The 26,779-nt window shown below is 47.5% G+C and overlaps 2 protein-coding genes across 3 annotated transcripts in view; both read left to right on the top strand.

The window, feature by feature from the left end:
* The first annotated feature begins 1,296 nt into the window (after positions 1 to 1,296).
* ZNF774 (zinc finger protein 774) lies at positions 1,297 to 9,650 on the top strand. 2 transcript variants are annotated; one of them, XM_084869213.1, is made up of 4 exons: positions 1,297 to 1,463; positions 1,496 to 2,006; positions 6,534 to 6,640; positions 7,818 to 9,650. In XM_084869213.1, the coding sequence occupies exons 2-4, from the start codon at positions 1,909 to 1,911 to the stop codon at positions 9,038 to 9,040; spliced, it is 1,428 nt and encodes a 475-aa protein (XP_084725339.1). In that variant the 5' UTR covers positions 1,297 to 1,463; positions 1,496 to 1,908; the 3' UTR covers positions 9,041 to 9,650. The 2 variants fall into 2 exon arrangements, with proteins under 2 accessions (XP_084725339.1, XP_084725338.1); XM_084869212.1 differs by having other exon boundaries at positions 1,297 to 2,006.
* Positions 9,651 to 20,306: 10,656 nt separating this feature from the next.
* Positions 20,307 to 26,779, top strand: part of IQGAP1 (IQ motif containing GTPase activating protein 1) — a 106,679-nt gene continuing 100,206 nt past the window's right edge. Inside the window, exons 1-2 of the mRNA XM_084869014.1 lie at positions 20,307 to 20,469; positions 23,438 to 23,537. Coding sequence (XP_084725140.1) covers positions 20,415 to 20,469; positions 23,438 to 23,537 — 155 coding nt within the window. The 5' untranslated portion in view covers positions 20,307 to 20,414. The remainder of the gene's footprint in view (positions 20,470 to 23,437; positions 23,538 to 26,779) is intronic.

Below are 26,779 nucleotides of genomic sequence, written 5' to 3'. Positions count from 1 at the left end.
ACATGATTATATATATATATATATATATATATATATATATATATATATATATATATATATATATATATACATATATACATATATACATATACATATATATAATTGCCAAAACCGGTTTGGCTCAATGGATAGAGTGTCGGCCTGCGGACTGAAGGGTCCCAGGTTCCATTCCGGTGAAGGGCATGGACCTTGGTTGCGGGCACATCCCCAGTAGGGGGCGTGCAAGAGGCAGCTGATGGATGTTTCTCATCGATGTTTATAACTCTCTATTCCTCTCTCTTCCTCTCTGTAAAAACTCAATAAATTTTTTTTTAAAATATAAAAATATATATTTTCGAACCTGGGACCTTTCAGTCCACAGGCTGACGCTCTATCCACTGAGCCACACCGGTTTCGTCTGTTGGTGAAGGTTTTAAGCCAGAGAGGTGAAATGTATTTCTACGGTTTCTCAGGATTGGAGCAGTGACCAATAGCAGTGGCTGTACATGGATTCACGTTTCCATGAGAAAAGTGTGTGTGTGTGTGTGTGTGTGTGTGTGTGTGTGTAGCCTAGAAGTTCTAGGTGCTTTGATTGTTGAGAGGAAGATGGGAAAGTGTAAAAACTTCCTCACCCCCATCTGGTCGATCCTGAATTTTGGAACACAAGAGTATTTTGTAGCAGGTTCAGTGGCTGACTTGTGTTTGTTTCTGTTGGAAACTTTTTAAAATATATATATATTATTGATGTTTTACAGAGAGGAAGGGAGAGGGATAGAGAGTTAGAAACATCTATGAGAGAGAAACACCGATCAGCTGTCTCCTGCACACCCCCCACTGGGTATGTGCCAGCAACCAAGATACATGCCCCTGCCTGGAACCGCACCCGGGACCCCCGAGTCCCCAGGCCAACGCTCCATCCACTGAGCCAAACCAGCCAGGGCCGGTCAAAGATGGCTGCCCCAATGTGGACACAAGATGGACACCATAAGATGGCCATCAGGGGAGGGCAGTTGGGGGGACAAGGCCTGCAGGGGAGTGCAGTTTGGGGGACCAGGCCTGCAGGGGAGGGCAATTGGGGAGGACTAGGCCTGCAGGGGAGGGCAGTTGGGGGGGACTGGGCCTGCAGGGGAGGGCAGTTGGGGGGACAGGGCCTGCAGGGGAGGGCAGTTGGGGGGACCAGGCCTGCAGGGGAGGGCAATTGGGGGGGACCAGGGCTGCAGTGGGGGGGGCTGTTGAGGCTGACTAGGCCTGCAGGGGAGGGCAGTTAGGGGGGACTGGGCCTGCAGGGTAGGGCAGTTGCAGGGACCAGACCTGGAGTGCAGGGCAGTTAAGGGGGACCAGGCCTGCAAGGGAGGGCAGATGGGGGCGACCAGGCCAGCAGGGAAGGGAAGTTAGGTGCAGTTGGGCCGGCAGGGGAGCAGTTAGACATCAATCAGGCTGGCAGGGGAGTGGTTAGGGGGTGATCAGGCTGGCAGGCATAAGCGGTTAGGGGCAATCAGGCAGGTAGGCAGGCAAGCGGTTGGGAGCCAGCAGTCCTGGATTGTGAGGAGGCTGTTGGACTGCCCCTTTAGGCCTGATCCCACCAGTATCAGGCCTAAACGGGCAGTCGAGCATCCCTCCAGGGGTCCCAGATTTGGAGAGAGTGCAGGCTGGGCCCAGGAACACTCCCCTCTCTCCCCCCATGCAGGAATTTTGTGCACTGGGCCTCTAGTAAATAAATAAATAGAAACAGAGTAAGAAAATCAAACCTCCTGTGGTGGACAGAATTCACCCGAGAGCTAGTCTAGTGGAGGGTGGGGGGGGAGGGGTTTTGTTTGCGTATATGGATGTCCTCGGGAGCTGTCCTTTGCTTTTCAGACCATGGGAGGCTGTCCCGAGAGCTGGATGCATAACGGGGTCTGTTGCTTTAGGACCCCATGACCCTCCGTGATGTGGCGGCTGGGGACTTCAGGGAAGGACGGGCACTACTTAGAGAACCCTCTTCCGGGGTACGACCCAGCACCGTTAGGAGAATGGGCTCTCAAAGGGTAAGGATGCTACTCTCCTTTACTTATTTACTTTTTATATGTTTTTAAAAAATATATATTTTATTGATTTTCCACAGGGAGGAAGGGAGAAGGATAGAGAGCTAGAAACGTTGATGAGAGAGAAACATCGACCAGCTGCCTCCTGCACACCCCCCACAGAAGATGTGCCCGCAACCAAGGTACATTGCCCTTGACCAGAATCGAACCCGGGACCCTTCAGTCCGCAGGCCGACGCTCTATCCACTGAGCCAAACTGGTTTCGGCACTTTTAGTATGTTTTTATTGATTTTTAGAGAGAGAGAAAGGGAGAGAGAGAGAGAGAGAGAGAGAGAGAGAGAGAGAGAGACATCAATGATGAGAAACATCATCCATTGGCTGCCTCCTGCACCCCCCTATTGGGAATCAAGCCCACAGCCTGGGTATGTGCCCTGATTGGGAATCGAACCAGTGACCTTTGCGTTCCTGGGTGGGTGCTCAACCACTGAGCCATACCCAGCTGGGCAGGCTGCTACTCTCCTTTAGACTTAAGCCCTATATTTTAAAAGGGCTTAAGTCTAGCCGGGACCGGTTTGGCTCAGTGGATAGAGCGTCGGCCTGTGGACTGAAAGGTCCCGGGTTCGATTCCGGTCAAGGGCATGTACCTTGGTTGCGGGCACATCCCCAGTGGGGTGTGTGCAAGAGGCAGCTGATTGATGATTCTCTCTCATCGATGTTTCTAACTCTCTATCCCTCTCTCTTCCTCTCTGTGAAAAATCAATAAAAAATATTTTTAAAAAATAAATTAAAAATAAATAAATAAATGAAAGGGCCTAAGTCTAACTGGTCTCTTGGGATGCTGGTCTCTTAGAGCTCCAGATCCCTGTGAGAATAACTGTTGCCTCCTTGGCAAAGAATGGAGGACTTCCATTTTTATGGCACTTAAAAAAAAAAAAAAAGGAAAAAATATATATATATAATATATTAACAGGGAGAAAGGGAGATAGTTAGAAACATCGATGAGAGAGAAACCTTGATCAGCTGCCTCCTGAACACCCCCTACTGGGGATGTGCCCGCAACCCAGGTATGTGCCCCTGATTGGAATTGAACCTGGGACCTTCAGTCCTAAGGCCGATGCTCCATCCACTGAGTCACACCGGCTCCGGCTGGGAATTGACCTTTGGGCTGCTTTACCTCCGGCATTCCCTTTTGTTGGACCACATTCCCTTTGCTTAGGTCACATTCTACTTGCTAAGACTATTATCTTTCCCCTCTGGGCCTGCCCAGAGAATTCTCTGCCCGGAAAAACCCTCCCTAGAGTCCCTTAGGAGCTCTGACTCCCTGTCCCTGGGTGCTGGCACCATTTGGGGGCCCAGATGATCTAATAAGTTCATTCTTTCCTCCTTTGAGACTCTGACAGTCCCCAGTGGGAGGCTTGCAGGAGGCAGCTGGTGGATGATGTTTCTCTCTCATCAATGCTTCTATTGCCTTCCCCTTCATCTCTCTCTAAAAATCAATAAAAACGTATTTAAAAAAATAAACAGCCGAAGCCGGTTTGGCTCAGTGGATAGAGCATCGGCCTGTGGACTGAGAGGTCCTAGGTTCGATTCCAGTCAAGGGCATGTACCTTGGTTGCGGGCACATCACCAGTGGAGGGTGTGCAGGAGGCAGCTGATTGATGACTCTCTCTCATCGATGTTTCTAACTCTCTATCCCTCTCCTTTCCTCTCTGTAAAAAATCAATAAAATATATTAAAAAATAAAAATAAAAAAAATAAACAGCAGTTTCGTATGGCTCAAATATGCCTTTCGTATGCCTTTGTTGTGGGACATTTAATTGATTTATGTTCTTTCCAGATTCTCACCAGTATTGTGATAAATAATTCTTAGCTCATTATCTTTTTTTAATAAAGTCTTCCTTATTGAATTATAGTTAGTTAATAAGTAGCTAATACGTCTTTTGCACAACTTTTATTTTTTTTTCATTTTCTTACAATTCCCAGAATTAGAATCGCTGGGACCACAACTAGGTACATTTCTCAGGTATTTGATGTTTTTGCCCACTGCCTTCTAAAAAGATTAAATCAATTTACTTATTCCCAAAAGCATTATAGGAAACTGTCCTTTTCTTTCTAGTCTACCATCATGGTCGCTATTATATTTTAAGAGTCTGGGTTAATTAGTAAGGATAGCTACCGTGTTTCCCCGAAAATAAGACATCCTCCGAAAATAAGATCTACTTACAGGTTTCATTCTGAGTGAAATATAAGGCATCCCCCCGAAAATAAGGCCCCCCTAGGCTAAACACGAGAGATTTGGTCCACTGATTCTGAAAGAAATGGAGTCACAAGAAATTCACCAGGAAATTCAGGAATTGGATTGTTAGGATGATGTTCCAGAAGATGATGACATGATTGTCATTGAATCAATGAGTAAATTCTTGATACTGTAGGATTCACAGTTTGTCTGGTTTGTGTTGACAACTACCATACTACCGTACCATATACAGGTAATAAATTTCCTTTATTTTCATTTAACAATAAATTTGTACCGTATTCTTCTTCATGGAAAAATAAGACATCCCCTGAAAATAAGACCTAGCGAATCTTTGGAAGCAAAAATTAATATAAGAGATTGTCTTATTTTCTGGGAAACAGGGTAACTTTTATTGAGGACTTACCACTTAATCCTTATAACTCTATAAAGTAGATATTATCATTATCCCTAGTTTATAGATAAAGACATAGACAGAATTGAAATAACTTTCCTGAGATCACACAGCTAGTAAGAGACAGGGTTAGGATTCAAATTCAGGCAATATGACTCTTGAGTTTGCACTCTTCACCTCTACACTTATTGCCTAAGTGTGCCATTGTTTTAATTTTTTAAAATATGTTTTTAAAATTGACTTTAGAGAGAGAGGAAGGGAGAGGGACACAGAGAGAGCAACATTGATGAGAGAGAAACATCATCAATTGGCTGCCTCCCGCACATCCCCTACTGGGGATCAAGCCCAAAAACCTGTGCCCTGACCAGGAATCGAACCAGTGACCTCTTGTTTCATGGATCGATGCTCAACCACTGAGCAACACAGGCTGGACAATCGTTTTTATTTAAATTTATTTGGCTAGCCCTGGCTGGTTGGGCTCAGTGGATAGAGCGTCATCCTGCAGACTGAAGGGTCCCAGGTTCGATTCCGGTCAAGGGCACATGCCTGGATTGTGGGCTCAATCCCCAGTGGAGGGCGTGCAGGAGGCAGCAGTCAATGATTCCCTCTCATCATTGATGCTTCTATCTCTCTCTCCTCCCTTCCTCTCTGAAATAAATCTATCTATCTATCTATCTATCTATCTATAAAGATTTTCCATATGTGTACAGGCTACTTTTCTTTCTTTTGCGAATTGCCTATGCATGTCCTTTGTTCATTATTTTTTTTTCTTACAAGTGTTTGTCTTTTTCTCATAGCAGTATCTATTGCTGTCCTTCTGGGAAAAAAAATTAAAGGCCAGTATTATAGTTAATCCCTTGATTCTCTCTAAGAGTGAGGTCATGGCGGCTTTGTTCCTGACAAAATTATCTTTCCACATGGGTTTAGCCTTGTGCCTTCCGAGATGAGTTATTGTACTTACCCTAGAGTTTCAATGACCTCTGCCTGATTAAAATAATAATAATAATTTATTGTTGAAAGTATTACATATGTCCCCTTTTATCCTCCATCCACCCCCCCAACCCCCTCACACACCCCCACTAGCCTCCTCACTCCAGGCCTTCACCACCCCACTCTCTGCATCCATGGGTTATGCATATATGCATACACAGTCTTTGGTTGATTATCTCTCACCCACACACCCTCCCCCACCTTCCTTCTGAGATTCTGCTGTTTTTATTGTTTTTGTTTTTTTTTTAATATATTTTTACAGAGAGGAAGGGAGAGGGATAGAGAGTTAGAAACTTGGATCAGCTGCTTCCTGCATACCACCTCCTGGGGATGTGCCTGCAACCAAGGTACATGCCCTTGACCGGAATCGAACCTGGGACCCTTCAGTCCGCAGGCTGACGCTCTATCCACTGAGCCAAACCAGCTAGGGCTTGTTTGTTTTTTTAATGGGAGGAAAAGAGCTTTTCCTCAGCCTCTTGGGGAGATCACGCTCTTTGATCACTTTATCGTGGCTGCCCTTTTATTTTTAAAAAATATATTTTATTGATTTTTTTACAGAGAGGAAGAGAGAGGGATAGAGAGTTAGAAACATCGATGATAAGAGAGACACATCAATCAGCTGCCTCCTGCACACTCCCTACTGGGGATGTGCCCGCAACAAACGTACATGCCCTTGACCGGAATCGAACCCGGGACCTTTCAGTCCGCAGACTGACGCTCTATCCACTGAGCCACACCGGTTTTGGCCGTGGCTGCCCTTTTAATGAGACAAAACACACATGAGGTTTCTCTGGATGTCCCCCTTCTCCCTAGGGAAGGAGGAGGGCTTAGATTTGGGCCAGGCCTCTGCGATTGGCTCAGTTCAACATCCCCTCTTCATCTTCCTGTGTAGAATCTCCAGACCACGTGTCATCTCCCAGCTGGACCAGAAAGAGGAGCCGTGGCTCCTGCCCCTCCAACATTTTGAGGCGAGAGGCATCCTGAGGGAGAGTCACACAGGTGAGATGTGAGCGTTACTTGGTGGGAGAAAAATTAAAAAACGCTTCCCTGCAGTTTTGGGCTTCCTATCGGAAGTTTATTTACTTATTAAATATATTTTATTGATTTTACACAGAGAGGAAGGGAGAGGGATAGAGAGCTAGAAACATCGATGAGAGAGAAACATCGATCAGCTGCCTCCTGCACACCTCCTGCACACCTCCTACTGGGGATGTGCCTGCAACCAAGGTACATGCCGTTGACCGGAATCGAACCCGGGACCTTTCAGTCCGCAGGCCAATGCTCTATCCACTGACCCAAACCGGTTTCGGCCCTATCGGAAGTTTAAATCTGAGTTCTTGGGCAGTCAGGAATTGACCAAATAAAGTCTCTTTCTAAGTAAGCATTTCGCTTTCATTTCCACTCTGACATCTTTGAAAGGAGTTGCCTCATTTTGACAACTTTTTGCTTACTTTTTTTTTTCTTTTTTTAATATATTTTATTGATTTTTTGTAGAGAGGAAGGGAGAGAGAGATAGAGAGCTAGAAACGTCAATGAGGGAGAAACATCAATCAGCTGCCTCCTGCACACCCCCCTCCGGGGATGTGCCCGCAACCAAGGTACATGCCCTTGACCGGAATCGAACCCGGGACCCTTCAGTCCGCAGACCGACGCTCTACCACTGAGCCAACCGGCTTCGGCTTGTTGCTTACTCTTAAATGATGTAAAAGGTCATCGCAAAATTTATCTGGTCATCGTAACAAAATAAAAAGCATTTAGGCACTCATGTTTTCCATGAGCTCAGTGGACATCAATAAACTTTTTACAGAGTGAATATCAACGTAATCAGATTATGTACAGTCTGTGGCAAAAACACTCATTTTAATATTTCTTGCTGCCACCGAAACCAATTTGGCTCAGTGGATAGAGCGTCAGCCTTTGGACCGAAAGGTCCCGGGTTCAATTCCGATCAAGAGCATGTACCTTTGTTGTGGGCACATCCCCAGTGGGGGGCGTGCAAGAGGCAACTGACCGATGACTCTCTCTCATCAATGTTTCTAACTCTCTCTCTCTCTCTCCCCCTCCCTCTCTGTAAAAAAAATCAATAAAATATATTTAAAAATATATATATTTCTTGCTGCCTTCCGATGTACGTTCCCGACAACTTTATCCTCAGTCACTTCTGTTAATTTTTCAGACTTGGAGGGTCAGCTGGAAAAACTCCCCCAATATGCTTCTGAAACAGCAGAGCCAAGCGGAGCATCCTCAGAAGGGGCCGGTAAAGAGGTTTATCAGACACCCAGCTGGGGAGGAAGCTGGGAGAGGGGCCTTGAAGCAGAACTGGGGACCCTTCCAGGGGAGGGCCGTCGTCAGGGCGAGGATCTAAACAGGCTCCCGGAGGGCTCTACGGGAAAGAAGCCCGCGTGCGCGGAATGTGGGAAAACCTTCAGCCAGAGCTCCTATCTCATCCGACACCTGAGGACCCACACCGGCGAGAGGCCTTACGCATGCACCGAGTGTGGGAAAGGCTTCAAGCAGAGCTCGGACCTCGTCACCCACCGCCGCACGCACACGGGGGAGAAGCCCTACCAGTGCGGCGGGTGCGAGAAGAGATTTGGCGACAGCTCCACGCTCGTCAAGCATCAGAGGACCCACACCGGGGAGAGGCCCTACGCCTGCCCGGAGTGCGGGAAAACCTTCGGCCGCAAGCCGCACCTCGTCATGCACCAGAGGACCCACACCGGGGAGAAGCCCTACACGTGCCTCCAGTGTCACAAGACCTTCAGCCGCAGCTCCAACCTCATCACCCACCAGCGGACCCACACGGGAGCGAGGCCTTACCGGTGCGGCGAGTGCGGGGAGAGCTTCGGCCAGAGCTCCGATCTGGCCAAGCACCGGCGCGCCCACACCGGGGAGCGGCCCTTCCGGTGCCCCGCGTGCGGGAAAGGCTTCGCGGACAGTTCCCACTTCGTGGCGCACATGGGCACGCACTCGGGGGACAGGCCCTTCAGCTGCCCGTCCTGCCCCAAGAGCTTCAGCCAGAGCTCGCACCTGGCCGCGCACCGGAGGACGCACACCGGCGAGCGGCCCTTCGCGTGCGGCGCCTGCGGCAAAGGATTCGCCGACAGCTCGGCGCTCCTCAAGCACCAGCGGACCCACACCGGGGAGAGGCCCTACCGGTGCGGCGAGTGCGGCAAGAGCTTCAGCCAGAGCTCCCACGTCCTGACCCACCGGCGCATCCACCTCGGGGAGAGGCCGTACCCGTGCCCCGAGTGCGGCAAGGCCTTCAACCAGCGCTCCCACTTCCTCACGCACCAGAGGACGCACACGGGCGAAAAGCCGTTCCCCTGCGGCCAGTGCGGCAGGAGCTTCCGTCAGAAAGCGCATCTTTTATGCCATCAAAACACCCATTTGATGTAGGGAATGATTGTAGGTGGTTTTGCTGCTCCCTTCCAAAAATTTATATATATATATATATATATATATACACACACACACACACACACACACATATATACACACATATATAAATATATACACATATACATGTATATATACATACACACATATATATGTATATATATACATATATATACGTATACATGTATATATATATGGGTGTATGTGTGTGAGATATCCTCCAAAAATAAGACCTACTTACAGGTTTCCTTCTGAGTGAAATATAAGGCATCCCCCCGAAAATAAGCCCCCCCCCCCCCCCAGGCTAACCATGAGAGATTTGGCCCACTGATTCTGAAAGAAATGGAGTCACAGGAAATTCACCAGGAAACTCAGGAATTGGATTGTTAGGATGATGTTCCAGAAGATGATGACATGATTGTCATTGAATAAATGAGTACATTCTTGATACTGTAGGATTCACAGTCTGTCTGGTTTGTGTTGACAACGACCGTACTACCGTACTGTATACCGGTAATAAATTTCCTTTATTTTCATTTAACAATCAATGTGTACTGTATTCTTCTTCATGGAAAAATAAGACATCCCCTGAAAATAAGACCTAGCACATTTTTGGGAGCAAAAATTAATATATTGATAGAAATACATATATATATATTTCTTTTTAAAAAAAAAATATTTTATTGATTTTGTACAGAAAGGAAGAGAGAGGGATAGAAAGTTAGAAACATCGATGAGAGAGAATCATCAATCAGCTGCCTCTTGCACACCCCCTACTGGGGATATGCCCGCAACCAAGGTACATGCCCTTGACCAGAATCGAACCTGGGACCTTTCAGTCCCCAAGCCGATGCTCTATCCATTGAGCCAAACCGGTTTCGGCTATATATATATTTCTATTGACTTCAGAGAGAGAGGGGGAGAGAGAGAGAGAGAGAGAGAAACATCAATGACAAGAGAATCATTGATCTGCTGCCTCCTGCATGCCCCCCACTGGGGATCGAGCTCACAACCCAGGCATGAGCCCTTGACCACAATTGAACCTGGGACCCTTCAGTCCACAGACCGACACTCTATCCACTGAGCCACACCGGTTAGGGCCAATTTTTTTTTTTTTTTTTTTTTTTGGTTAGGGCCAAGTTTTTATCTTTAAGAATCCCCAATAGAGAAAACTATCTTCAAGGACCCCAATTAGGAACCTGGGCACGAGTGGCGGCTCGAGTTCGGCCCTAATCTGTTCCCTCTCTTTTTTTTTTCTCATGTTTTAATGGTGAGGATAAACCTATAGGATCCAAACAACACACAAGGCATTCATTCCTTCAATGTTTTTGATGGATTCTTAGGGAAATATAAGTTTGAATGGTTGATGCCTGGTGTTACTCTAAGACCCGTGGCCGGCAAACTGCGGCTCGCGAGCCACGTGCGGCTCTTTGGGCTCCTTGAGTGTGGCTCTTCCACAGAATACCCTGGCCTGGACGAGTCTGTCTTGAAGAAGTGGAGTTAGAAAAAGTTTAAGTTTAAAAAAACGTGGCTCGCCAAGACTGGTTTGGCTCAATGGATAGAGCATCGGCTTGGGGACCGAAAGGTCCTGGGTTCGATTCCGGTAAAGGGCATGTTCCTTGGTTGCGGGCATATCCCCAGTAGGGGGTGTGCAAGAGGCAGCTGATCGATGACTCTCTCTCATCGATGTTTCTAGCTCTCTATCTCTCTCCCTTCCTCTCTGTATAAAATCAATAAAATGTATTAAAAAAAAAATGTGGCTCCCCAAAGAAATGTCCATCATTGTACTGTTGGTGTTTGACTCTGTGGACTAAGGAGTTTGCCGACCACCGCTCTAAGAGAAGTGAAATAAACGTGACCTAAAGGTCTCACGTAAGCCACCTAGTACAGCGCCCGGCACCAAGCTTTGCTCAGTAACAAAGCGGTCCCATTATCCCTAAAATGATTAATATTCGAGATCTTAGATAAAGCCCTCTAAGTATTGTGCCTGCCCCTTAAAAGCTGGTTGCTTCTATCCGCCTCATTACACAGTAAGGCCTTTATCAGGGCCGCCCCGAGACCCGAGGACTTGCAAGCCATGAGGTTGGCATCGGGAGATTTGGGGTGTGAGCGCCCGTATTGAATAAAACAATGGAACACTCTCCGGAGCCAGTGCCAGGCAGGCATTTAGTCACCAGATGTCTCATCGCCATGACGAGGCAGAATTACCAAGAGGATGTTTGTGGTCTTGTTACTAAGCGGCTGAGAGATTTTCAGACGCCTTGTTCTGTGCAGCAGCAGTGCCTGAGGCACTCCGGCTGGAGGTTTGCTGCCATCCGAGGCACCGGAAGATGCAGAGACAAGCAAGCCAGAGGGGCCTGGAGGAGGACTGTCACCTGGTGAAGCAAGATTCCTGAGACCACTGAGCCACAGGGGCCTTCCCGGCATCCGGCTGTTTTCCAACCTGCTGGGTCCTTTGCCTTTTAGTTTTTTTTAATATATTTTATTGATTTTTTTACAGAGAGGAAGGGAGAGAGATAGAGAGCTAGAAACGTCGATGAGAGAGAAACATCGACCAGCTGCCTCTTGCACACCCCCTACCGGGGATGTGCCCGCAACCAAGGTACATGCCCTTGACCGGAATCGAACCGGGGACCCTTCAGTCCGCAGACCGACTCTCTATCCACTGAGCCAAACCGGTTTCGGCTGCCTTTTAGTTTTAAGTTACTGGAACTCGGTGACCCTCTTAGGGTCATTCATTTCACACACCGGTACATTCCTGTGTTTAATTGAAATGCACTGAGGAAAGGCGGTGTTGGCAAGAACATTGACTTTCTCCGAAACTGGAGTGGCTCAGTGGATGGAGCATCGACCTGCGGACTGAAAGGTCCCAGGTTCGATTCCGGTCAAGGGCATGTACCTTGGTTGCGGGCACATCCCCAGAGGGCGGTGTGCAGGAGGCAGCTGATTGATGTTTCTCTCTCATCGATGTTTCTAACTCTCTATCTCTCTTCTTCTCTGTAAAAAAATCAATAAAATATATTAAAAACAACAACAACAACAACAACAAAAAACCACTGACTTCTCCGAGAAGGTGAGCTGTTTGAGTTCTGGCCCTGACACTTGACCTTGGCCAGACTTCTGCCTTTGTCAGTCCCTACCTTCCCTACATTGCTAGGTGGCTGTGAGAGCTTAGTACGCACGCACGCATGCACGCGAGCACTTTGTTATTAAACCATAAAGTGTAATATCTCTAAAGTTACAGTCTTGTTGCAAATGTGTCTCTTTTCCCTCCCTCCCGAGGAACTCTGGGTAATAATTCTCCAGATGTCTCATTTTCACTCCTAAGGACAGGCTGCTTTTTTTTCCACTTGTTGAAAACCTAAAGCTTGAAAAAGGCCAAACCGCTCGCTGTGGATCACGTAGTTGACAGACGAGCCAGGTCCTGGCTGCAGGTCTCCTGTCAGCAACACAGACCCGATCCGCTCTGGGCTTTGTCAGTGTATCGTGTTACCCTGTTTCCCCGAAAATAAGACAGTGTCTTATATTAATTTTTGCTCCCAAAGATGCGCTAGGTCTTATTTTCAGGGGATGTCTTATTTTTCCATGAAGAAGAATACAGTACACATTTATTGTTAAATGAAAATAAAGGAAATTTATTCCCTGTATACGGAACGGTAGTACAGTAGTTGTCAACACAAACCAGACAAACTGTGAATCCTACAGTATCAAGAATGTACTCATTGATTCAATGACAATCATGTCATCATCTTCTGGAACATCATCCTAACAATCCAATTCCTGAATTTCCTGGTGAATTTCTTGTGACTCCATTTCTTTCAGAATCAGTGGGCCAAATCTCTCATGTTTAGCCTAGGGGGGGCCTTATTTTCGGGGGGATGCCTTATATTTCACTCAGAAGGAAATCTGTAAGTAGGTCTTATTTTCGGAGGATGTCTTATTTTGGGGGAAACATGGTATATCCATCAGGCCGCTCGGAAGTTGGAAATGATGGAGGCGGGTACCCTAAGTTCCCGGGAGCTTTACAGGATTCTGGGCTGGATCCCCTTGGTCCTGAAGGAATAAGAGTGGGCAGGTAAGGGCAGATACAAGGGGTTAAGGAGGGTGTGTGTGGGGTGTTCAATACTCTAGCGGGAAAAATTGGTGCCTGAAGGTTTTCTTAAAAGCCTCCTTGTGTTATTCAGACTAAATTACTTACGTCAGCCTCCAAACTCTAATTTGTTCCCTTCCAGTCCATGGAATGCCCCTGAGGGCTTTAACTCATGAGGGGCCAGAACTGCTGATTGCCTAAGCCCTTTCTTTGTCAGGGAAGTCAGATAATTGACCAGGAAAAAAATCTGGTTCTTTCAGTACAGTGGTTCTCAAACTGTACACCCAGCTCAGTAGCGTTAACATCTGGCCAAGGGCACACATGCCTGGGTTGCAGGCTCAATCCCCAGTGTGGGGTGTGCAGGAGGCAGCTGATCAATGGTTCTCTCTCATCAGTGATGTTTCTATCTCTCTCTCCTTCTCCTTTCCTCTCTGAAATCAATAAAATATATACATATATATTGTATATATATATTGTATATATATATATATATATATATATATATATATATAAATTTTTTTTTTTTTTTTTTTTTTTTTTTTTTTTTTTTTTAAGAAAGAGCCGAAACGGGTTTGGCTCAGTGGCTAGCTAGAGCACCAGTCTGTGGACTGAAAGGTCCCAGGTTCGATTCCGGTCAAGGGCATGTACATTGGTTGCAGGACATCCCTGGTGGGGGGGGTGCAGGAGGCAGCTGGTCGATGTTTCTCTCTTATCAATGTTTCTAGCTCTCTATCTCTCTCTCTTCCTCTCTGTAAAAAAAAAATCAATAAAATATATTTAAAAAAAAAAAAAAAGAAAGAAAGAAAGAAAAAGAAAACAAAGGATTTATCAAAGCCAGGGTAGAGGTTGACTGAAATGAGAAAGAAGAATACTAAGTTCTATTTCTTAAGCTGGGTGCTGAGTACACAGAGTTTAAATTTTTTTTAAAATTTAAATTAATTTGCATTATTTATAAATTTTTGTTTATAAGATATTTTTTAAAAATATATATATTTTATTGATTTTTTACAGAGAGGAAGGGAGAGAGATAAAGAGTCAGAAACATCAATGAGAGAGAATCATCCATCAGCTGCCTCATGCACACCCCCCGCTGGGGATGTGCCCACAACCAAGGCACATGCCCTTGACCGGAATTGAACCCGGGACCCTTCAGTCCAACGCTCTATTCACTGAGCCAAACTGGTTTCGGCTGTTTACAAGATATTTCACAAGAAAAAAGCTAATAGGGAAACAGAACACTCTGGCAGAGACTCCCCGTCTCCACTCAAATCTCATAAAGTTGAGTTATACTGAGAATAAAAGAAAGAGGGACCATCCAAGAGCCTGGGCCTGGACAGACAGGAGGCTGGTCCTTCCCATTTTCTCTCAGTCACACTTTCTCATTTTCCCTTCGGCTGAGGAACAAGCCCTCCCTTTATGTAATACAAAGAAATGTCCAGAAAGCTATAGGCCCACCCTTCTGTCATCAGCTGAGCTCGGACCCTCTGTCTGAATGCAAGAGGCCCTGCCACCGAAACCGGTGTGGCTCAGTGGATAGAGCATCGGCTTGCGGACTCAAAGGTCCCAGGTTTGGTTCCGGTCAAGGGCACGTACCTTGGTTGCGGGCACATCCCCCAGAGGGGGGTTGCAGGAGGCAGCTGATCGATGATTCTCTCTCATCGGTGTTTCTAACTCTCTATCCCTCTCTCTTCCTCTCTGTAAAAAAAAAAAATCAATGAAATATATTAAAAAAAAAAAAAAAGAGGCCCTGCTAACTCAATCGTCCTCTTGTGCCAACCTCCCAGAAAAAAAAATAATTTCCACAATTTGCATGATTTCTACACGGTGTGAATGTTTTTACAGCCCTTGTTCCTTCTTGCTAAATGGTTTTCTGAGCCAACTGTACCAATTTACCGTGCTGCCAGCGACAAATAACACCCACCTCCCCACACCCTCATCCCTGAAAAACAGTTGTGCTCCCTTAAGAGGCAGGATTTGTACAGACTGGTTCCATTTGCATTGCTTTGATTAGCAGTGAAGTTGAACATTTTTAAAATATGTATTTTATTGATTTTTTTTTTTTTTACAGAGAGGAAGGGAGAGGGATAGAGAGTTAAAAACATCGATGAGAGAGAAACATTGATCAATTGCCTCCTGCACACCCCCTATTGGGGATGTGTCCACAACCAAGGTACATGCCCTTGACCGGAATCGAACCCGGGACCCTTCAGTCTGCAGGTTGGTGCTCTATCCACCGAGCCAAACTGGTTTCAGCTTAACTCTCTATTCTTCTCCCTCTCCCTTCCTCTCTGTAAAAAAAATCAAATATATTTAAAAAAATAAAATAAAATTTTGTGAACTACACTTTAATAAAACATGAAAGAAAAAACACACTTAGCCAAAACTGGTTTGGCTCAATGGATAGAACGTCGGCTTGGGGACTGAAGGGCATGTACCTTGGTTGCGGGCATATCCCCGGTAGGGGGTGTGCAAGAGGCAGCTGGTCGATGTTTCTCTCTCATCGACGTTTCGATTCCAGTCAAGGGCATGTACCTTGGATGCGGGCATATCCCCGGTGGGGGGTGTGCAAGAGGCACCTGATCGATGATGACTCTCTCGTTGATGTTTCTAGCTCTCTATCTCTCTTTCTTCCTCTCTGTACAAAATCAATAAAATATATTTTTTTAAAAAAACAAAAAACACTTAGCCCTGGCTGGTTTGGCTCAGTGAATAGAGCGGCGGCCTGCGGACTGAAGGGTTCCGGGTTCAATTCCAGTCAAGGGCACATGCCCGGGTTTTGGGCTCGATTCCCAGTGGGGGGTGTGCAGGAGGCAGCCTATCAATGATTCTCTCTCATCATTGATGTTTCTATCTCTCCCTTTCCCTTCCTCTCTGAAATCAATAAAAATAAAAATAAAAAACACACTTTATTTCCTGCAATTTATACTTGTTTGACTCTTTCCTCAATCACAGCCCCTTCCCCAATCCTTGTTTGTTTGTTTATTTATTTATTTAATATATTTTATTGATTTTTTTACAGAGAGGAAAAGAGAGGGACAGAGAGTTAGAAATCTCGATGAAAGAGAAACATCTACCGGCACACACCGCACTGGGGATGTGCCGGCAACCAAGGTACAGTACATGCCCTTGACCGGAATCAAACTTGGGATCCTTGAGTCCGCAGACCGACGCTCTATCCACTGAGCAAAACCGGTTTTGCACTCTGCTAAACTTGGTATTTTTCACTCCTATGACTTTACATTTATTTACACTTTCTCTCTATATTATATGCAAATATTGAGATGGATCCCTAAGTAATGTACAATATTGATTTGCATAAGCTTGTTTAAACTGTCTACAAATGGGTATCAAGGCAAGTACTTTATACTTTCCCTCCTCAATACTATATTTGGGAAAGACATCCATATTCAATGTAGTTGTCCTTCATTCATTTCTGTGTTTTAATATTCACTATATAATCACACCAGAATTTACCTGTTTTGTTTTTAAATATATTTTTGTTGATTTCAGAGAGGAAGAAAGAGGGAGAGAGAGAAACATCAATGATGAGACAGAATCATTGATTGGCTGCCTCCTGTACGCCCACTACTGGAGATCGAGCCCACAACTCTGGGCATGTGCCCTTGACCGTAATCGAACCTGGGACCCTTTGGTCTGCAGGCTGACGCTCTACCCACTGAGCCGAACCAGCTAGGTATTACCTGTTTTTCTGATGATGGCTATTTAGATCACTCCTGGTTTTTGCTGTCACAGGAATTTCTGCGATGAAATACTATGTCTGCCTGTGTGCATGTGTAGGAGGAGTCTCTGGGTATGTACACCTAAGAATGGAATTCTGAAGTCATAGGTTAAGCGCAAGCTTAACTAGATATTTTCAATTTATTCTCCCAAGTGGTTGTGCTGGTTTCCATTCTCACAGTAGGAATTCCCTTCACTATTCTTCCTTGCCAAGTCTTTATTTCATCAGACTTTAAAATGTTTCTAATCTGCCAAAACCGGTGTGGCTCAGTGGATCGAGCGTCGGCCTGCGGACTGAAAGGTCCCAGGTTTGATTCTGGTCAAGGGCATGAACTTTGGTTGCGGGCACATCCCCAGGTAGGGGGTGTGCAAGAGGCAGCTGATCAATGTTTCTCTCTCATTGATGTTTCTAACTCTCTATCCCTCTCTCTTCCTCTCCGTAAAAAATCAATAAAATATGTTTAAATAAAAATCAATAAAATGTTTCTAATCTGGGGATGGAGCCCACAACCTGGGCATGTGCCCTTGGTGGGAATGGAACCCGGAACCCTTCAGTCCACAGGCTGTCACTCTATCCACTGAGCCAAACCAGGTAAGGCGGGATCTCTTTTGGATCTCTGTAACCCTTTCTACATCTGGTATTACACTTAACTTTAATTTTTTTATTTTTAAAAATATATATTTTATTGATTTTTCACAGAGAGTAAGGAAGAGGGAGAGAGAGTCAGAAACATCAATGAGAGAGAAACGTCGATCAGCTGCCTCTTGCACACCCCCTACTGGGGATGTGCCCGCAACCAAGGTACATGCCCTTGACCGGAATCGAACCCGGGACCTTTCAGTCCGCAGGCCTACGCTCTATCCACTGAGCCGAACCGGTTTCGGCTACACTTACTTTTCATTTTCATCTTGTAAAGTCATTCGTGTCCTTGTCTAAAGGGCAGGGACTATGTTTAACTCAACTTTATGCCCTTGTTCGTACCTAGTGCAAAGCAAACATTTCATACATTTTTGTTGCGTCAAATTATATCCCTCCCCGCTTTTAAAAACTTAGCTTCCAATGAGAAGAGAGTTGAATGTCCTCCATGTAGAATGTAAGACCCTGACAGGGGCTCTGGCGTCAACTTTCCTGCTTCTTCTCCCGGTATGACCCTGCCTTCTGCCCCAGATACCAGGCTCTTTGTCCACAATGAGGTCCCAGTCTGCAAATGTTTGGCTTCTCTGCCTGCGGCCAGGACGGCAGGTCCATCCCACCTGCTGCCGCTGCCCATCAGATTCTTTCGGAGACAATTCTAGGGATCCAGAAGCCAGAAGCCGGCTGTTACTACCAAGCATGGCTTTGGCTCTGAATCTGTCATCTGTGTGCTAAGCGCAGGTTAGCTACTGTGGCTAGTGACCCTCTCTCTTTTTAAATATATTTTATTGATTTTTTTACAGAGAGGAAGGGAGAGGAGAGAGAGTTAGAAACATCGATGAGAGAGAAACATCCATCAGCTGCCTCCTGCACACCCTCAACTGGGAATGTGCCTGCAACCAAAGTACATGCCCTTGACTGGGAATCGAACCCGGGACCCCTTCAATCTTCAGGCCGACGCTCTATCCACAGAGCCAAAACGGCCAGGGCTAATCATGTCTCTTGATGGGTCTTTATAGTTATCCTTTGTCGTCAGCCTTGAGTCTGCAGCAGCGTCTTGTGGCCCATTCTAACCCCAGCCCGGAAACCAAAGCCCCAGCTTCATTCTGGGCTGACTTCCTGGCTTCCTCCCACAACTTCTAGGTCTCTGCTGTCAGTTGTCTTTAGACCAGGACACGGGTGTTCATACATGTTTGCTGAAGGGTTTTCACAGAGACCATCTGGCATGTACCGGAAGTGAATAAACACCTTCTCAGGGATAGTCTATCTATAAAGTGGGATGTGATGTTAGTGACAGGCCAGAGATTTTTAGGATCAGAAAGACCCGCTCTGATTCCTAACTCTAAATCTTAGGACTTGAGCAAAATACCAAACCTCTGTGTGCTTGTTTCCTCAGTTATAAAATGGGTCCTATGGCCCTAACCAGTTTGGCTCAGTGGATAGAGCGTCAGTCTGTGGACAGGAGGGTCACAGGTTCGATTCCGGTCAAGGGCATATACCTTGGTTGCAGGCACATCTCTAGTAAGGAGTGTGCAGGAGGCAACAGATTGATGTTTCTAACTCTCTATCCCTCTCCCTTTCCTTCTCCCTTCCTCTCTGTAAAAAACCAATAAAAAGTAAAAAAATAAAAAAATAAAAAAATAATAAAATGGGTCCTATGGAAGAGGGCTGAGGACAGAAATCCGTCGAATAACAATTATTTTAAGGGCAGCGCATAAGCTGCAAGGGAAACTAGCCCTCCCTAAAAGGGGCAAAAGTCACTTAAAAAGACGAACTTGCAAAGATCAGTGGCAGGGGATGTAAGTAAGGGAAGTAAGTCTGGACAAGTACAGCTCTCCTGCTTTAGCATCCACTTCTCAAACATTAGGTCAAGCAGTTCAAACCTGGTGACTAACGGGGAATCTAGGGGAGAACTGAGGCCAGACGGCCAGACCCTGCGGTCCCTCCTGGCGTCCAATACCAACCCCCCGGGGCTACTGCAAAGGGCGCCCTCCTCAGGGGCCTTTGGTGCAGAGTTTGGCTCGGCAGGCAGGGCAAGGCACGGAGCCCACCTTTTCTATTTTAAAAAAATATGTATTTTTATCGATTTTTTACAGAGAGGGATAGAAAGTTAGAAACATCGATGAGAGAAAAATCATCGATCAGCTGCCTCTTGCACCTCCTACTGGGGATGTGTCCGCAACCAAGATACATGCCCATGACCGGAATCGAACCCGAGACTCTTCAGTCCGCAGGCCGACGCTCCATCCACTGAGCCAAACCGGTTTTGGCCCACCTTTTCTATTTCAAGACACCGCCAAAGGCATCCGTTTTGTCCGAGATGCGGATGAGATGCCCGGCTTCAGGGCGGGCGGAGTCGGGCTTTCCTGAGCGAGCCGAACTGGTCGCCAGCCAGTCTGGCGGGCGGGGCGGGCTGGGCCCACTTTCTTCCGCCTCTCGCCCGCCCCTTAGAGGACGCGGGGCGGGGTATGGGCGGAGCTGGGGGCGGTGCAGCCTGTGAGTGCCCCGCCCACTTCCGCCTGCTGCAGCCTGCGCGGCATGGGTGCGGCCGCTGGGGCGGGGCCTCCGGGGCGGGAGATGTGGGCGGGGCCTTGGGGACCAGGGCGGGGCCTAAGAGCGGGGGCACATATGTGGGCGGGGCCTCAGGGACCAGGGCGGGAGATATGGGCGGGGCCTGGGGGCGGGGCCGGAGGTGTGGGGCGGGGCCTCAGGACCAGGGCGGGAGATGTGGGCGGGGCCTCGGGGACCAGGGCTGGGTCTGAGGGCGGGGCCGGCGGTGTGGGCGGGGCCTCGGGGCCCGGGGCGGGGCCTGAGGGCAGGGCAGCCCGCGCACTGTGCAGGAGCTGCCGCCACCGCCGCCCGCGCCTCTAAGGTCTCACCGCTTCCTCAGCAGAGACCTGGGCTCGGCCGCCATGTCCGCCACCGAGGAGGTTGACGGGCTGAGCGTGTTCCGGCCGCACTATGGCTGTGAGTGCGGGGCTCCGTGGGGGTGGGGGGGTTGGGGCTGGCTCTCTGCCCCTCAGGCGCCGTTTTCCCGGGGGGCTCGGCCAGGCGGGTGGGGCAGGGCGGCTGCGGGCCCGCGCGGACCCGGAAGAGCCGGAGCGGTGGGCGGGAGGGGTGCAGGCGGCGAGGCCCCTCGGTCTCTGAGGCGGCGGCGGGGATTAGGGGGGACCCCCCCCCCCAGGCAGGTTCCACGTCGTACCCCGCACCCTGCGGCCGGAGGGCCTCCCCCAGCCCCGCCCGGCCCCCCGCGCGGCCGAGATTGAGGGGCCGGCGCGGGCGGGGTGAGGTGGCAGGAGGACCGCGCAGGGCGTGTCCCGGGCACCGGAGCCCGGGCTCCGCTGGTTCTTCCCGCGGAGCCGCTGCCCTCGTGCTGCCTGCGGGCGAGGGGGCACCCCGCGTCCAGACCTGCCCGGTCCTCCCGGGAGGGCGAGCCGAGAGGTGCGGCCCTGGCTGGGCGAGTCACTTCAGCTTTTCCACCCCCCGGCTGGGTTCCCTCCGTCAGGATTTCAAAAGCAATAAAACGAGAAAACCCTCTTGACTTCCTCATTTTTTTTCTGTCCCTGGGACGTCATTGCACCGCAGGCGGGATAGTTCCCCCTGGCCTGGGGAAAGTCCTTCGGAGTCTGGAGGTTTTTCGATTTTATTTTATTTATTTTTATTTAAAAATATATATTTTATTGATTTTTTTTACAAAGAGGAAAGGAGAGGGATAGAGAGTCAGAAACATCAAGGAGAGAGAAACATCCATCAGCTGCCTCCTGCACCCCCCCCACTGGGGATGTGCCCACAACCAAGGCACATGCCCTTGACTGGAATCAAACCCGGGACCCCTCAGTCCGTAGGCTGACGCTCTATCCACTGAGCCACACCGGTTTCGGCTCGATTTTATTTTTTTTTATGCTCTGGGCGTAAGGTTGAGTTTGTGTGTTTTAAAAAGATCATTTCACGCATCCACAGTGAAGCGTGAGGCATGGTGTCAGGTTTGGGACATGAAAAGCTGAGACCCAGTCCCTGTCCGCAGAGAACATTGGAATCAGAGAGACAGACTGGTGTCCCTCCCAACAATTAATAATAATAATAAGGGGTCATAAAGATAAAAAGGTGCGTGGAAAAGAAAACTCAGCATACGGAGGAGCCTGGCTGAGGATCCGCCTGGGGAAGTGGGGGTGGGGTGGGGCGGGCACAGGCCGTGACATTTGAACAGAGCAGTCTGCTGGCAGGTTGGATGGGGCAATAGACCTGGTCGCTGCCTGAAGTGGGAAGAGCATAAATTAAGATACTGAACAGCAGGAAGGCACTGGGAATTAGGGTGTGGAGTGCACAATGGGGGTTTGGGGGGGTCAGGGAGGAGAGGGAAGGGCAGGGAGAGGGGAGGGAGAGTTTAAAAAAGCAGTGGGAGCTAAATCGGGAAAGGCCTTGAATGCCATCCTCCGAGGAGTTAGGAATTTATTCTGTTCCCTGGGTGCCCAAGCAAGAGGTAGATTGCTTGGAGGTGAAGCGCGTGCACACACACACACACACACACACACACACACACACGGGCTTTTTAAAAATATATATATTTTATTGATTTTTCACAGAGAGGAAGAGAGGGATAGAGAGTTAGAAACATCGATGAGAGTGAATCATTGATCAGCTGCCTCATGGGCTTTTGAGATAGACTTGCCCAGGTTTGAATTCAGGCCCCGCTCCCACCGCTTGTTAGCCACGGGGCAGAGATCACCCTGCCTCAGTTTTCCTCATCTGTGAAATGGGCGTGATGATCGCAGGCTTGCCGAGGGGCTTCAGTGAGAGACTGCATGTAAAATAACTCAGCACAATGACAGCCACTTCGTTCTCAGTGACTGGACTGCTGGCTTGGATTATTCATGAAAGAGGGAAATGACATTTTCAGCTCTATTTAAGAAAAAGTCTGGCAGATGGACAAGGACAGACTTGGCTCCAAATGTCAACTTACTATTTTTCAAGTTATGCTAAACTATTGTACACATTCTTATTATCATACTTTAAAAAAATATTTTATTGATTTTTTTTTTTTTTTTACAGAGAGGAAGGGAGAGAGAGAGAGAGAGAGAGAGAGAGAGAGAGAGAGAGAGTTATAAACATTGACCAGCTGTCTCCTGCACACCCCCCACTGGGGATGTGCCCGCAACCAAGGTACATGCCCTTGACCGGAATCAAACCCGGGACCTTTCAGTCTGCAGGCCGACGCTCTACTGAGCCACACCGGTTTCGGCTATTATCATACCCTTTTTTTTTTTTTTTTTAAATATATTTTATTGATTTTTCACAGAGAGGAAGAGAGAGGGATAGAGAGTTAGAAATATCGATGAGAGAGAGTCATCGACTAGCTGCCTCTTGCACACCCCCTACTGGCGATGTGCCCGCAACCAAGATACATGCCCTTGACTGGAATCGAACCCGGGACCTTTCAGTCCGCAAGCTGACGCGCTCTCTATCCACTGAGCAAAACCGGTGCCGGCTTTTTTTTTTTTTTTTTAAAGGGTAAGATAGGTATAGTTGAAACCCCCTAGTTCCTGTTTTGAGAAAGTCATTCTAGCCGAAACCGGTGTGGCTCAGTGGATAGAGCGTTGGCCTGCGGACTGAAGGGTCCCAGGTTCGATTATAGTCAAGGGCATGTACCTTGGCTTGCGGGCACATCCCCAGTGGGGAGTGTGCAGGAGGCAGCTGATGGATGATTCTCATCGATGTTTCTAACTCTCTATCCCTCTCTCATCCTCTCTGTAAAAAATCAATAAAATATATTTAAAAAAAAGAAAAAGAAAAAAAAGTAATTCTAGTCCACCTGCCTATCCCCTGACATCCCCGGGTTACCCTGACCGAGTGGCCAGCAGGAATGTGATGATGTGGCGTTCCTTTATCGCTCAGAAAGGTTACGGATTCTTTTTGTTCGCATTCTTTCCTGTCTCAGCCGTCCTGGACAACGAGAGACTCACCGCGGAGGAGATGGACGAGAGGCGGCGGCAGAACGTGGCGTATGAATACCTCTGTCATTTGGAGGAAGCCAAGAGGTAAAGACCGGCTGGCTGGATAGAAAGATCGGGAGAAGGGAGCTGATAGCATGTGAATGCAGATAAAAGGCTCTTTCCGTGTGCTATAGCTCTGTCTGAGCGAGGCTGGTCGTGGGAAGGAATATAGTAGAGCCGAAACCGGTGTGGCTCAGTGGTTTGAGCGTCGGCCTGTGGACTGAAAGGTCCCAGGTTCGATTCCGGTCAAGGGCATGTACCTTGGTTGTGGGCACATCCCCAGTATGGGGTGTGCAGGAGGCAGCTGGTTCATGTTTCTCTCTCATCAATGTTTCTAACTATCCCTCTCCCTTCATCTCTGTGGAAAATCAATAAAATATATTTAAAAAAAGAAAGAAAGAAAGAAAGAAAGAAAGAAGGAATAAGTATACTTAGGGGATTTATTTATTTATTTATTTATTTATTTTTAAATATATATTTTATTGATTTTTCACAGAGAGGAAGGGAAAGGGATAGAGAGTTAGAAACATCGATGAGAGAGAAACATCCATCAGCTGCCTCCTGCACACCCCCTACTGGGTACGTGCCCGCATCCAAGGCACATGCCCTTGACCGGAATCGAACCCGGGACCTTTCAGTCCGCAGGCCAGTGCTCTATCCACTGAGTAAAACAGGTTAGGGCTACTTAGGGGATTTATTATGGGAGAAGGTGACCTTGGTGGTAGTTGATTCATGAAACACTGATGGACATTTGAAAAAAAATTGAAATCCTTTATTGTTGAATATCACATAGGGTGGACGTTTTTGTTTACTGAAAAATGCCCGGATTTGTGTTGTTCTGATTTATGTCTACGGTGCCTGATGGAGGCACTTCCGGCTCCGGGGGAAGAGAGAGCATTTTTAGGATTTAGAGTTCTTGGGCTTTCACGTTTCATCCGTTCTTCATGCATTTTGATTTATCTGTGAGATGGGTTCCTTCTCTCCTTGAACCTATGCAATCCTCAGAGGCAGCGGCCTCTGCATTCTTTAAAAAAAAAAAAAAAAAAAAAAAAAAAAAAAATATATATATATATATATATATATATATATATATATATATATATATTTTATTGATTTTCCACAGAGAGGAAGGGAGAGGGATAGAGAGTCAGAAACATCGATAAGAGAGAAATATCGATCCGCTGCTTCCTGCACGCCCCCCACTGGGGATGTGCCCGCAACCAAGGTACATGCCCTTGGCCGGAATCGAACCTGGGACCCTTGAGTCTGCAGGCCGATGCTCTATCCACTGAGCCACACCAGCTAGGGCGGCCTCTGCATTCTTTGTGAAGTGAATGTACAGCTGCTCTTTAGCTCCATCGGACGCCCGAGGCCTTTTGTCTTAGAGTCTCCATTTGCTCTCCGTGGCTCATTCCTTTTGTTCCGGGGCCCTGTGCCTCTGAATGTCCAGGGGCGGATACCGTACATGTAATGACAGATCAGGTGTCCTATACGCGAGCTTTAGCGGAAAAGGCCAGCAAGGGAGAATGACAGGCATTCGGGATCCATAGGCTGATGAAAATCATGGATGTTTTAAATGTGACTAATGAATAGATGTTTTTTTTTTTGTTTGTTTTGGTTTTAATTCTGAAAGTATAAAAACGCTACAGGGCCGGGACCGGTTTGGCTCAATGGATAGAGCGTTGGCTTGGGGACTGAAGGGCCCCGGGTTCGATTCCGGTCAAGGGCATGTACCTTGGTTGCAGGCATATCCCCAGTAGGGGGTGTGCAAGAGGCAGCTGATCAATGACTCTCTCTCATTGGTGTTTCTAACTCTCTATCTCTCTCCCTTCCTCTCTGTACAAAAATCAATAAAATATATATTTAAAAACGCTACAGGAAAGTCCAAGGACAACACCGCACACATACATGCATTTCAGAAGGAACACATGTTAGCCCTTCAGATCTTTCTCTTTCCTCTCCAAAAGACCCTGTTGCCCTAACCGGTGTGGCTCAGTGGATAGAGCGTCAGCCTGTGAACTGAAGGGTCTCAGGTTCCATTCCAGTCAAGGGCATGTACCTTGGTTGCGGGCACATCTCCAGTAGGAGATGTGCAAGAGGCAGCTGATGGATGTTTCTCTCTCATTGATGTTTCTAACTCTCTATCCCTCTCCCTTCTTCTCTGTAAAAAATCAATTAAAATATATTAAAAAAGAAAATAAAAGACCCCCCCGGAGTTCCCTTTGTGCCCCTTCCTGGTCCTGTTCCCCTTCGTGCTGTCCCCAGTGCTACCACTAGCATGCATTTGGTGTATCCTCTTTTTAAAAAAAATATATTTTGTTGATTTTTCACAGAGAGGAAGGGAGAGGGATAGAGAGTTAGAAACATCGATGAGAGAGAATCATCGATCAGCTGCCTCCTGCACGCCCCCCACCGGGGATGTGCCCACAACCAAGGTACATGCCCTTGACTGGAATCGAACCTGGGACCTTCCAGTCCACAGGCCGACGCTCTATCCACTGAGCCAAATCGGTTTTGGCTGGTGTATGCTCTTGAATCCAGGCTTTTTTTTTTTTCGGATCTTGAAGCTCTCCCAGGAGACTGTGGGATTAGTGATGATTTCGTTGGCAAGAATTGTTTTTCAAATGGAAGGTTAGACGCCAGACGAGTATGTTATTATACAAGGGGCTGGTTTCCCATACACAGTTGGTAAGGGCTTCTGGAATAAGAAGGTGCAGTCCTCTCTGCGCTTCCAGAGGTAAATGACAACTAGTCCACAACTATCGATAGTTAAGTCTAGTTGTGGACTAGATCTGGCTGTGGAAGGTCAGAGAGTTCGGGGGCTGCAGCTGGTTGGGGAGACCAGGCTGTGCTCGGGGAAGCCTGGCTGAGTCTATTGAGATGAGCTGGGGACAGACAGGGAGGCTGAGCCTCAACTCACCTTCCTTCCCGCATCCAAAGCAGTTCTGTTTCTTGTTTTATTTTTATTTTTAAAAATATTTTGTATTGATTTTTTTTTACAGGGAGGAAGGGAGAGGGATAGAGAGTTAGAAACATCAATGAGAGAGAATCATCCATCAGCTGCCTCTTGCACACCCCTGACTGGGGATGTGCCCGCAACCAAGGTACATGCCCTTGACCGGAATGGAACCTGGTACCCTTGAATCCGCAGGCCGACGCTCTTTCCACTGAGCCAAACCATTTAGGGCTATTATTATTTTTTTAAAGTATATTTTTACTGATTTCAGAGAGGAAGGGAGAGGGAGAGAAATAGAAACATCAATGATGAGAGAGAATCATTGATTAGC

Source organism: Pipistrellus hanaki (assembly GCF_964339955.1).
Source record: "Pipistrellus hanaki genome assembly, chromosome: 21".
Taxonomy (NCBI): domain Eukaryota; kingdom Metazoa; phylum Chordata; class Mammalia; order Chiroptera; family Vespertilionidae; genus Pipistrellus; species Pipistrellus hanaki.
This window is presented reverse-complemented; position numbering and strand designations above follow the sequence as displayed.

Coding starts and splice junctions, on each gene's coding strand:
- ZNF774 (XM_084869213.1), top strand. CDS start 1,909: ATGTGGCGGCTGGGGACTTCAGGGAAGGACGGGCACTACTTAGAGAAC. Junction 2,007..6,533: donor GGAGAATGGGCTCTCAAAGG/GTAAGGATGCTA, acceptor CTTCCTGTGTAG/AATCTCCAGACCACGTGTCA. Junction 6,641..7,817: donor CCTGAGGGAGAGTCACACAG/GTGAGATGTGAG, acceptor TTAATTTTTCAG/ACTTGGAGGGTCAGCTGGAA.